Raw genomic sequence first — 13485 nt, forward strand, 5'->3', positions numbered from 1 at the left:
AAAAAGATGAGCTCACAACACATAAATAACAATATGCTGAGCTACCTCTGGCTGAGTTTTCTTTTTTTTTTAAATTAAAGTATTATTGATGTACAATCTTATGATGGTTTCACATAAACAGCACAGAGGTTTTGACATTCACCCATATTAACAAGACCTCACCCCCTGTATTGTGGTCACTCTCAGTCAACATAGTAAGATGTTATAGAGTCATTAATTGTCTTCTCCACACTCTATTGCCTTCCCTGTGACCTACCTATATTGTGATTTCAAATTATAGTGTCCCTTAATCCCCTTTTCCCTACCTCCCCATCCACCCTCCCCTTTGGTAATGACTAGTCCCTTCTCAGCATCTATTGTTCCTTCTGTTTTGCTTTGTTTTTATACTCCACAAATGAGGGAAATCATTTGGTATTTGTCTTTCTCTGCCTGGCTTACTTCAGTGAGCATAATACCCTATAGTTCCATCCTTGTTGTTGCAAATGGTAAGATTTCTGTTCTTTTCACAGCTGAATAATATTCCATTTGTATATGTACCACCTCTTCTTTATCCATTCATCTACTGATGGATACTTAGGTTGCTTCCAAATCTTGCCTATTGTAAATAGTGCTGTGATAAACAGAGGGGTGCATGCTTGCTCTCCCTAGTCCTTTTGAGTGGAACACTCAGCTTCCGCGGCTGAGGCCTCACTTTTTCCTTGTCAATGTGGCAAATCTCAATTCTCATTTATCTTCAAGACTACAGAGCTAAGGGCTCCCCTGAGGGAGCCCCTGCCTCCCGGCCTTCCCCCTGATCCACTGGGACTAGCTCGAGACATAGGTGCTCTGTTGTTTCTTCTACAAAAGTCTTTTCATTCTGCTGGTCTGTTATTTGTCTCCCTGTGTTCTACATGGTAGTGTCCATGGCTGCTCCCAAGGACGGTGCTTCCTGAGCAAAGGTGCTTTATCTTGTTCATCAGTGTTTGTTCCCTGCCTGGCATATGCTGAGCATTTAATAAATGTTTGACAAATGAGTGACTGAATAAATTACTGTATGAATTTTTAAGTAGGAGTAAAATGTTTAAATCTCTATTTTAGGAAGGAAATCTTGACAGCTGTGTGGAACAAGGATTGGAAGGAGGAGAAATTAGACTAGCAGCTAGAGTCCAAGTTAGGAGAGAGATGACAGGAGCTGGGGAATGGATGCAAGAAGTGTTTTAGAGGAGGATGCATTCAAGAAGGGGAGGAGGTGTAGAGGAAGAGGAAGATTTCTGGGGGAACAAAATGAGTAGGTGTTTTTGAGGTTGTCCGGAGATAGCTGGAGGTTCAAATAGACAGAAATTCTGGTTCCGAAATACCTGAGCTGGAAGTACAGATTTTGAAGTTATCTGTACATGGTTGTATATGCATGCACAAGGTAGGCCTGGGAGAATGAGGTGCAGGTAATGAGAAGGGAAACAAAGATTGATTGAGTACCTGTGTGTGCCAGACATGGCATTTTCACCTTCACTCCTGAAGACAGCTTGCCACGACCTCACTTTTTCTTCACTGCTCCTATTACTTACCCTCCAGTCGACCTGGAACTGTGCCCAAACATCTTGTTGTTCACCCCATCTGCCTAGAGAGCACTTTCTTTACCCTCCTACCTGGCACACTCTTCTTCATCCTTTAGAACTGTACCCATGCATATTCCTACGATATAGAGACTCACTATTGAGGTGCCTCTCCCAAGCCCCCAACTCATTTGTCACTTTTGCTAGAGGGGTCTTTTGAGAGTACATGAATATGATACCAGCCTAAAAAGAATATCCTGTTTATGACAGGTGTTCCCTTTCTCTCTAGTAGAATGCCCTCTTGGAGATGCCATATACTTCTTTATGTTTTGTAATTTACTTGAAGACTGCAGGAGATTCGCCTTGAAGTTCTAAAAGAGCTGTTAAAGAAGCGTGACAAGAACCAAAGTGCAGTGAACATGAAGCACTTGAATGCCCAATGGTCTAAACTGCAGGCAGCAAAGGAGGCCAAACTGGCAAAAATCCAGCACGCACATGCATCGGGTAACGGCGTAGGATGAAGAATGAAGAGGATGGAAAGTGGGCTTTGCTTTGGTCCTTTGACCAAGATTGATTTAACTATGACATAATTCTTTTTTGGTCCTAGTGTTATTAAATAGGTAAGGGATGGGAGATGAATTATTTTTCAAAATAGAGGAGCAGAGGAAAATTCCTCACTAAGAAAATCAAGTAATGATGTTCTAACAGGTAGTGAAGTTTTTGACTTTATGGGATATGTGCGTGTGTGTAGGTGCTGGGCTTCCCATATTCATGGGCTGAGGTCTTGAATAAAGAGCCCTGTTTCTCAACCTTTTTCTCATTATTGCCCCCTAAAAGAGACATTCAGATATCTTTCTACTCCCCTTCTTCCAATGCAATTTTAATACCATGGATATACAGTATATCTGTTTATGTACTAGAAGTATATCTGTACTTTATACATAAAAAGAGGATTCAGTGGAGGAGTAAGAATGACTAAGTATATTTTTAAAATTAATTTTATTTTAAATCAATTATAAACTAAGTTTTAAAATAATTTTAAAGTATACATTTTAATTTAACCTATTAACATGTAACTGTACCTATATTTGCTGATTAACTTTTAATATAATTTATTTACTTATAAAAATTATAATGTGTAAACTATACGTGCAAATTAGCAAATTATGTACCTAATAATAGAAATGTAATCGCATTTTAATAAAAAAAACCATTCAAAATTATTTTTCTAGCAAAAGTAAACCAGTTACAAAAAATAAATTAATTCCTTAAAAGTTGCCTTTTGTGAACTTTTAACTTTTTCTTGATGTGAGAAAATAACTTTTAACTAGCTGCTAGCTTTGCATTTAAATGTCAACATTTTTTCTTTTCAGTACTTAACATAATGAATGATGGGTTGACTGACTTTTATAGATAAATAATAAAATATATTTACTTTTTTTCAACTAAAATTCTTTTTATTTAAAAAGAAAATAATTTAAAACTTAACTTAAAAGTGTGTTTCACTCTTTTTACTTAATTCTGAAACCCCAAGTTACACACAGAAGCACTGAGGACCAAACATAAGCAACATCCACAAGGCAGCAGCATCACACGCAGTCACCTCCGGCAGGATGACTTTGCAGTCTCATGATAAGATTTTACCCCCCTTGAGAGTGCACAGTGTAGAACCTTCCACAGGCAATGGGTGTGTGACAGGCTGGAAGAAAAGGAGCAGGCAGAGGCAGGAAGCATGACTCCTTAGATGAGTAAACTCCTTACCTGCACAGCGGAGTCTTTTCCTTCTGCCTGCCAAGCAATTCTGGAAGCTATAAACTGGGATATATTCTGATTTATTCTGGTGTCAGCTAAAATGGACAGAGATTATTGAGGAATCTGTAGTCTTCCCTCTCTTTTAATTATTCTCCTAGGAGAGAGTAATTCCTCTAGTCTTCATTTAACATGGATTTTTCAGTTACTCTGAGTTTCTTTTTTTCATTTAACAAACTTTTATTGACTGCCTCTTCACAGCCCAGTGCTTGGGGTGCAGTTATAAAAGATTTTCGATGACTGCCCATTGAGGACACTAGCTGCTTCAGCTTCTGTCACTCCTGCCTGTCTCATGACAGTCTGGGCCACACAGATGACAGATCTCTGGTTTTAGTGTTACAGTCTGGCTGCAGTGGGTGGTCATTGTGAAATATGTTCAGTTTAGTAGCTTCCCTACGAATAAAACTAGAACTGGTTTACTGTTACTATTTGGATCATTCAGAACAATGTTTGGAGATAGTCATAGAAGTATGCTTTATTTTAGCAATCAGAAAACTTGAGAGAAAAGGGAAGAATGTAGAAGGGAAGTTGGAGAGAAGAAATATCATCAGGGATTATTCTGATTATGCGTCACAGGTCTATGGACCTCTATCTCGCCTTGGTCGCTTCCCAGATAATAACTCAGAGGACTTTGTTGTAAAAAACCATTATCTCAACACTTATGAAGGTAAGCAATTTAATTACAAGTCCAGCATACGAGGGTTATCTTAGAAATGTAAATTAAAATTTAAAATATAGCAATTTAGATTAAAAGCTAAATAACAAAAATATTTGCAAGAAATAGCAATTAACATGTTTAATATTATGAATAATGTGAGTTCATATGAACCAAAAAAAAAAGACTCCTGAAACTCAAATAAATAAATAGATACACTATGCAACAATTTATCATGGAGTAAGGTCATTAGCAAGTAAATATTTAAATATGTTTAATGTCACTAATCATCAAAGATAGGAAAAATAATAGAGAAAGCTTTTTACTAGGTTTATGAAGCAAACAAGAAGTATATAATGAAATCAGCCCTTTAAGAAGAAATGTCAGAAAACTAGAAAAACTAGTGGGCAAGGGCATGGATAACCAGGGGATAAATTCATGGAGAAAAATCCAAGAGAGGCTTATTTAAATTATTTAGCAAGTTGAAGCATCACATCTTGAAGCAACAAGATTATGAGTTGATGGTCACACTGTTGAACTTGTAGCACTGGCTGACCATCTCCAGAGCAGATGATAAACTGATGTACATCACTTTAGAATGGTGGTATCATGCATCATATGATCATTAATTTTTTGTTGATTATTATTGTGGAATTTATTATGTTTTTGTAGGGCAATGTTTTCATTTTAGAATACGTTTATTATTTTATAGCCTAAGCCACTGGGAGCATGAGTTAGTTACATAGAAATTTGCTTTAGATTTCAGGGACAATTCAAGTATATGAGATACACCTTATCAATAATTCTAAATTATTATTATTCTTGGTAAACAGCTACTAAAATGGACAATATGCTTTCAAAATGCTAAATTGAAGCACCACATTCTAAAAAGATTTATTTCCTTCCTATAGGATTAGTTGAACTTGAGTCATCCCTCCCTGATTTTGTCATGCAACCCCGAATCAGACCTCTAAAGCCAAAAGTTACTACCACCAAAGCTGGTTTTCTAAAAAGGGAAGCAAGGTTGGACCATGAGTTGGCAGAGATTCATAAGGTATAATCCTTACCTGGAGAAGATGCTTCTAAGTGGGACTTTTGCTGAGAAATACTACAGTCCAAAAATTGCACTTTGTCTTGGGCAGCAGCAATGTCTAGTAGTTCTCTGCACACAAACCTACATTCTTTCTCTTCTCTAGACTTTTCTGGAGGTTACCTGTTCTGTGCAGAACCAATGTGTTCTTTTTCTCCCTCATTTCAAACTGTTGGAAAATTCTTGAAGGTTATACTCCTCATTTGCAGAAATCATGTTATTTTCTAAAAGTGGTTCTGACTTTGGATCTACATAATAAAGGTTGACACACATTGAGTGTAGTAAGTTTTTAGTGTTAGAAATTACTGTTGGGTTTAATAGTACAGTAGGCCTCATTTTCTTCCTTTTGGACTTGTTACGAGGTCATTAAGAGAAAGGGAGTCATGTTCAGCTGCTCTCTCATCTAGTTTAAAACTCAACTAAGTAAGAAAGCTTGGTGGTCATCCCCATGAACCAACTAACTAAACAGCGTCCACCAGCCAGGCTTTCCCTTTTGTTCACTGGACTACAGGTATACAGACTTGGACACTTCAGAATTCCTGATTTATGATAATGGTGACCAGTCTTCAGTGTGCATCAGAATCACCGAGAAAACTTGTGAACACACGCCGCCGAGCCCCACCCCCAGAGTCCCCCACTCAGTGGGTCTGGGCTATAGCTGAGTCTGCATTTGTTTTACAAAGTTCCCACGTGGTGCTAATGCTGTGGGAACCACACTTTGGGACCCAGCTGCTTTATGACTCATCACTGGTCCATGTGTGTTGTTTATGTGGTTGGTTTTAGTAACAGGGTAAGAATCCATGGGAGCCACACTCAAGACAAAAATCGGGACCATGGGGATAATTTACGTTCATCTATGTGGTTCTTTCCCATCTCACCCCCCATCTCCATTTACCCATTTTAAACTCTATGTTCATCATTCTCTTACTTTCTGTAACTTTTTTCTTTGTAGATACTCTTTATTAAGGTTGTAAGCTCCCTTCTATTCCTACTTTACTAAAGCTTTTAAACGTGTGTTTATGTTGAATTTTATAAAAAATGTTTTGTCTGTGTATGGTGAAGTAATTATATACTTTTTCTTTTTAAAAATTATTGTTGTAGTAAAGAACATATATATTTAAAAATATATATTATTCTATCCTTGCATATCTGGGATGAACCTAACTTGGCCAAGCTGTATTATCTTATTTGTAGTATCTTATCAAATAATATGTTGTTCAGAATTTTGATTTTATATTCATAAATGAAATGGCCGTATTCTTCTTTCTTATTTTGATCATATATGGCATTGATGTCAGAGTTATGCAGGTCTTCTGAAATGAACAGGGGAGTATTCTATTCTGCTTTGGAAAGAGTTTAAATAAGTTTGAGATGATCTATTTATTCAGGTTGGTAAAATATTCATATAAAATTATCTGAGTGATGTTTTCTTCGTGGGAAAAATTTTAACCACTCCATCAAATTCCTAATAATTTACAGACCTTTCTGCATTTTAGTAAATTGTATTTTCTTTACAAATTCCGTTTTGCCTAACTTCTTAAATTTTGGGGTATATAGTTTGTTGATAGTATTATTTTATGATCTTTTCAGTGTTCTATCTGTAATTATGTCCACAGTTTTCATGCATAATATTACTTATTTGTGCTTTAACTCTTTTTACTCAATCAATTTTACTGGAGGCTTGTTTATTCTCTTGGTAGTGTTTTTCCCAACAATGAGCTTTTGACTTTGTTGATTTTCTCCATTATATATTTTCAATTGCATTAATTCCCATTCATATGTATTATTTATTCAGTAGTTAACTTATCCTTAAGAATATCATAGCATACCTTGAGAGATATAAGCACCCTGTTTTGGACCTTCCCAGCATAAGCTAGCAAACTGTCCTAGCAGAGCCACAGAGAAGATTATTTCTGATTGATATTCAGATCTGTGGTCTAGATCTGGTAGTGGGAGAAAGTACAAAGGTAAGAAATGATGCTAGTTGGTGTTATTCCAGGCACTGTTGGATAAGAAAAATAAAGTTCTTGAACCAAAGAAAACTCTACGCTTTCTTCAAAGAAAGCCAATACCTCAACCTCGGCTTCCAACTCCAACCTTGGAAATGAGTTCCAATGTAAGTTTTAAATGAAATGAAATCTAAGTCAAATTCTTTTCAATAATAAAAACACAAAGAATAAAAAATCTTCTCGAGAAAAATAGATACCAAAAGGTCATCTATGTCAAATTAAAAAAGATCAAATGATGATCAGTTATCATAACTATCTTCCCACATGGGGAAATGGTTGATAGCAGCTGGACTCAGAGAGAAACAAAATGCCAGAGGTGTCAAGACAGGCTGGCTTCTGGGAAAGGACTGGCTCAGAGAGTCCACCTTCACCAGGGCTATACATCATCTTCATAGGTCCCCCAACTCAGTTTGGGCAAGGTGCCAGACTTGGTTAGGATTTAAAGGACTGACTCAGACTAAACAAACCCACAAGAAACTGCTAGAGATGCCACACTGCAAATTTATTACTTTGCAGAGAGAATATAACTGTCTGGTAGATCACGATGCTCCTTTTGGCAGGTCAGCCCTTTATCTCCTAAGAGCAATTCTCAAAAGAAGCCAAATTGTACACAGAAGGTTGTTGTGCCTAGTCAGAGGGAGGAGAGTTGACAGGAGATCTCACTAGTGCCTCTGATAGGTCACCTTTGTGGAGGGCCCGGAATGCTCCCACTGACTAGCCAGGATGTGTTATTGGACAACATCCCTTTTCTAGACTTTGTGCTGACCACTCTTCCATGTGTTAATGCCACTGATTTCTGTTGCTTTCTTGGCATTCAGAGGCACCTTAATTAGATTTGCAGACTGCCGTTTCTGCTTTTGACACATAGTTATTTAAGGTGATTTTTGTCCATGACTAATCTTGTCTATTATATACTCATTTTATCACTTAAGCTAAATTCTTGCTTGGTTTAAAATCTTGTGAGAAGTGATTTTATCATAGGTAAGCTATATTCTTTATATACTCGGTGTCAAACATGAGAAAATTATTACAAAAGGGATGTTATGGGCAATACTTGTTGCTTTAGGAAAGATTTTGCTGAAAAAGAGTACAGAAAAATGTAAGTAGCTTAATTTGTAGGGATACTATGACAGTGGGTGGGTTTTTTTGCTTTTGCTTTGATTTTTTAATGATGCGTTATTTGTGATGGAAAAATAGTAATGAGTTTTAACAATACAGTAAGTAACATTGAAAATACTGCATGTTCAATGAGGGTAGGGACCATACTGTATTTCTCTTTAAATCTTCCTGGTGCCTAGCACAGTCCCTTTTGCTTGATATAAGTCTTCAAAAAGATATTTAGTGCTGACTGCTACTGTTATCAAGCTGTTTGGTTCTCCCTTTGTTCTTTTAGGAAGAAGATATAGAAATGGCTGTGATCTACCTTCAAAAGTTACTCCGGGGCAGAGTCGTTCAGAACATGGTGTGTAGGGTCCAACCACTGGCCCTGTGTTTCTCCTTCAGGATAGATTTATAGGATGTGTTTGTGCTCGGTTCCCTGGGGTGCATTCCCTCTTGAACCCTGCTGACCTATGGAACTTCACTCTTGAATTACTTACCCATGCCCATCTGCTGCTGTAGTTTGCAGAGTTGAGTGGCACAGTGTCAGGGAGAGAAAGGCCCTGCCTGCTGTTTGCCACAGTTATAACCAAAGCAGTGTGAGTCTTCCTTAGAATTGCTAAATCCGGCAACTTTCTTACCTGAATTTTGATTGTGAATGCATCACAAGCCCAGGAGATTCCCTAATTTTCCACAAAGTCATAATACAATCACATTTGTATACAACTAGCCATACCTGATTAACAAATGAAATAACTATATAATAATAGCTACAGTTTTGAACCACTTTTATATGTTCACATTTTATATTCTTTGCTCTCTCTCTATCATCTCTTTTTTCTTTTTTTTTCCTATCAATTACCCCATTTGCAAGTAATATTAAGTTTGAGTGAGATCAGGTTAACTGCTAGCAAATTCAACTCCTGACGGTGAAGCCTTGGCTCCCCGCACCCCCACAGATGGCTGTAACTCTTAGGATTTTCAGTCAAGCTGAGCGAGTCCAGGGAAGCAGCATTACTCTTTCCTCTCCTTTCAGTATTTCCTCAGGGGAAATGCCAAAGTTAAGTTCAGACAGCAGATTGTGTATTACAAACCAGGGGCAGATCTCCTGCAAAAGAAAACATGCCCATGAAAAATACTCTCCCCAGTCTTCTTGGGGAAGGAGCGCAAGAGATGAGAGGATGGTTCTAGTTTCCTAACATGACCCTATTGTTGTCAGCTGGCTTCGAGATGCATTTTAAGAAATTGAGTAAACAACTGACTGATAACTAAGCTCTTTCTCTACCTGAGCAGCTGGAGGTGGAGGGCAGAGGGCTGAACTCTAGCTCTGTGGAACACACCTGCCCTGTTGTCCCACAGGCAGCCCAGAACCCACTGTTCACAAGTGCCTCACAGGTCACTGCGTGCCAGACCTAGCGCCTGGCACAAGGGATCTTAATTTGCAAGTCTCTCTTTGTTGTAATCTGATACAGATGTTTGAAGGGAAAGAAAAGCGACTGGAATTGATCCAGGAGCTGCGCACCAGCCATGTGCTACAAGAAGATGACAGGCTGGTGCAGAAAGCCGAGAAGCAGGTGATCCTGGCCTTACAGTGGCAGAGGGACTTGCATGAGCACAAGGTTCTCTCCTCTTCCTTCTTATTATGTTTTCTCCCTTGATTTTTATTATTGTACAAGCAACATTGCAATAACAGTATATGAAACATTCCCCACAATCCCATCACTCTAACACAGCATTTTCAAAAAGTTGAACATGGTGTGCCCTCCCTGAATTGAATATTTTCTTTATTTGAAAAAAAAAAGTAAAAGAAAAAACACCCACATTTGGAAAAGGTTGTCCCTACCAATTTGTCTTAAATATTTGATGACTCTACTATATTTCAGTGAGAATTTAGCAGAAAGAGTAAGTAATAAAAGCAAGAAGAAGAAAAAAGTGGGAAATGAGAATTATTTTAAACATCAGCACTTATTTATGAGTTTTGGGGCTATACATAGCTCATGCTGGTTAAACTGCTTATTAAATATGCTAATATGCCATGATAGTCTGTGACCTCTAAGCTCCATGGCCTGTGACAACAGCTGGTAATTGAGCTCTAACCCAGTAACTGTAAATGGTTTCCTATTCTCTTCTGGGATTTATCTATATAGACACAGTTTTTAAGGTTGTTGACTACGACGTAGGTACACTTTTGCTATCTCTCCCACTTTCTGTAAATCAATATGAAAAAGAATCAATTTTCAGAGTTTAGTGTTATCAGAGAGTAAACTTAGAGCAAAGTTATTATGACCCACTTTTAGCAACACACGTAACTCTTGTGCTGTGTGGAAATGAGCTCTTACATAAAAAGTAAGAGCTCAGAAATGAGCACAACTTTATTCCTTGTGTCTGACAGCAGGACTGCAGATGGTCACTGCACTTGCAGGGCTGGTGTGGGGGAGAGGAAGAAAACCAGAGGCTGTGAGACTGACAGAGGGACCAGAGAAAGAAGAGAGTGTGGGCCCTGGAGTCTCTGGACTGGAAAAAGACCGGGCTGCACTTCTGTTTTAATAGGGAGCATAGTGCCCTGAAGTACCAGGTCCTGGGACCTGGATGGGAAAATGCCCTCCTTGGCTCTTCAAGGTTTCTGTCAGAGACTTCAGCAGATGCACCGAAGCCAGTCCAGGGTTTCAACACATCTACCCATTTAGTGGATACATACTTGTATCACGTCAGCTAAGAGCTGAGGGAGGGGTTAATGGGAGAGCTGTCACTTCACCAAGGACTTGGCCTGCCTACCTTCAGCTGTGCTAGACACACCAACGGTGTGCAGGGGCCTGAGGGAGTGGGCACCTCCTGCGTCACCTATAGCAATGCCAAGCTTCTTTCCTCTTTCTCTTCTATTTTCTGTGGAAAACAGCCCAGAAAATGCACACTTCCCAATGATGTATTGCACTACGTGGCATGGCCACATCAGAATGACCTTCCTAAATATTTTAACCTAATTTTCAAATGAGATTAAGCATACCTGAGCATACCCAAATTTCTTGCTGAGGGAGGAGGCATGAACAGGTAATCATCTTGGGATTTTAAAGGTTGCATCTGCTCCCTAAGTGAGGGAGCTTGTGATCCCCAGAGACAGGGAGAAAATCCATTTGTGATCTCGGCTGAGTGACCACCATATATAAATGTAAGGGAAGGGAGGCACTCTTAGTCACATGCTTTCTTTCTGTGTCTCCTATTATATAAGTAAAGCTGAACTTGACGGTTAGAAAGTACGTGTGGCTCTGGGGATGGGTAAGGATGAGGATGAGGGCATAAGGCTAACAGCTGCCCTGGAGTGAAAGAGGAAAGAAGTCTCACCCAGCAGCCATCCCAACTTTGAGACTGCCTTTGTGCAGTGTCCTCCTCTCAGACACAAACCTGAGGGGAATTGAGCACAAAGAGAGCTGTCAGTGTTACAGTAGCAAGTGCCTGGGAGAAGAGCTCTTTTTCCTTATGCCTAAGGATGGGAGAAGGGAACAGATGAAGTTGCATAGGGTACAATCTTCTTAAACACTTTTATTCTCCAAAGCCCGCACAGAGGGATCCATAACCAGACACTGATTTATTCCTGGCCAGAAGTCCAGGCCTCTATTTTACCTCAGTGATTACACAGACATGTAGGTTTTTCCTGCTCTGTTTCAAAGATAGTTCTTAATGACTCTGAAGTTTTTTAAAAGAGTAGGAAGTACCATGGCTTTCTACTTTTACGTTATTCAAGATCTTAAAATTCCCCAAAGCTAGTATTAAAGGATCAAACATTAAAAAGTTAAAGGGTATCATGAGTGAATTTCTAGGACATTCTATTTTATTGAACTCCAATGTTATCTTTTATTAAAAACCTTCACATTTCCCTTCATTTCTGGAAAGACACAAACACTTTACCTTCTGGATAAAGTTGAAAGAAAAACAGCATTGATATGTGGATGCTAGCTGAAATGTTTTGCTAAATCCTCTCCATGATTTGAGGTCTATAATCAATTCATTGACTGAGCAATGCACTTTCTCAGGTCTGGTTTGTATTGAAAATTTTTATAGTAAGAACCCTCTGGATTCGGCCAGTCTAGAGATAAGATTCCTGATAAAAACTCAGTGCATTCTGAAACTGAAGTGCCTGTCAAGCATTCTGGGTAGCCCAGAATCCCTCTTTATCCCTTCAGGGGTAAGCATCTACCCCTTAGGAATCACCATCCTTCCTGGAATGTGTATCCTTAAAATTGTATTATGACTTCTAAGGTGTTGCTGGTTGAAAACCATTTGGCTGGGCTGGAAGGAAGCGTGCTGGCAGATATGTTTGACTTTCTGTCCAAGGAGCTGGTGAGGCTGCAGGAAGAGAGGAGGATCCATGCCTTCGCCATGCTGGCCGAGCGGCAGCGGCGGATGCGAGAGGCCCAAGAGAGCGGTCGGCGGCAGGTGGAGCAAAGGCGCCTCCGCGAGGAGGACCAGATATTTAAGGAGGCAAGTGGGGGCAGCCGATGTCTAGAAGCTGTTTGTGAGAAGCCGAATCAAACCAAAGCAAACTCAGGATACGAAATGTATTTGTTGGTTGTTTTTCAGTGTATTCAGGAAATAGGTATTGAGTTCCTGCTATATGCCAGGCACTGTGCAGAGGGACCGTGGGATACTTCGGAGAGGAAGAGCTAGACATGATCCCTTCTCTCCTAGAGTTTAAATACTATATAACATGCCGATAGGTGTAAACTTAGAAAATGTAAAAAGTTTAATAGGAGAAGGAGATAAATAGGGCCGAGTGACACATTTTGAACAGGTTACTCTGTTGGAGGGAGGACAGAGTGGAAAGGAGGAGAAGCAGGTTCGGCCAGAGTGAGAAACAGGGAGAGGTCACTGTGGCTTCCAGTGTCCAGCTTCAGCACCGGGGACGGTGGCGGCACTATTTTCCGAGGTGGGAGAGCTGAGAGTGGCGGAGGTTTGGGGCAGGGGTGGAATGAGAGATTTGGCTTACAGTAAGTCTGAGATTTAAGCCGCTCTTTAAGAGGACGGATGTTCAAGATGCTGTTCCAGCTAATGGATACACAGGATGGAATTCAGAGGAGAGGTTCTGGCTAAAGTTAAAAACTTGGGAGTTAGAGTACCAGGTTGGTCAATTCGAATTATGACCAGAACACAGTGGGTGTGAAATTCCCAAGTGACTGAGATGCAAATCCAGAGGAAATCGGAGGAGCCCTCGCACCCTCAGCAGAATGTGGAAGCTCAAGCGTCCGCAGTGGGGGGGATTCGTGAGGCAGAGCTTCCAGCGGGGGCTGTGCTGTGACC

The 13485-nt window shown here is 39.6% G+C and overlaps 1 protein-coding gene across 2 annotated transcripts in view; it reads left to right on the top strand.

The window, feature by feature from the left end:
* Window positions 1–13485, top strand: part of CFAP91 (cilia and flagella associated protein 91) — a 78576-nt gene that overhangs the window by 42925 nt on the left and 22166 nt on the right. Inside the window, exons 8-14 of one of the 2 annotated variants that reach the window (XM_036883451.2) lie at window positions 1879–2036; window positions 3826–4008; window positions 4908–5050; window positions 7086–7202; window positions 8489–8557; window positions 9666–9812; window positions 12448–12669. In XM_036883451.2, coding sequence (XP_036739346.2) covers window positions 1879–2036; window positions 3826–4008; window positions 4908–5050; window positions 7086–7202; window positions 8489–8557; window positions 9666–9812; window positions 12448–12669 — 1039 coding nt within the window. The remainder of the gene's footprint in view (window positions 1–1878; window positions 2037–3825; window positions 4009–4907; window positions 5051–7085; window positions 7203–8488; window positions 8558–9665; window positions 9813–12447; window positions 12670–13485) is intronic. The other variant, XM_036883452.2, reaches the window with a different exon arrangement.

This window comes from Manis pentadactyla, chromosome 1 (genome assembly GCF_030020395.1).
Source record: "Manis pentadactyla isolate mManPen7 chromosome 1, mManPen7.hap1, whole genome shotgun sequence".
NCBI classification, from domain to species: Eukaryota; Metazoa; Chordata; class Mammalia; order Pholidota; family Manidae; genus Manis; species Manis pentadactyla.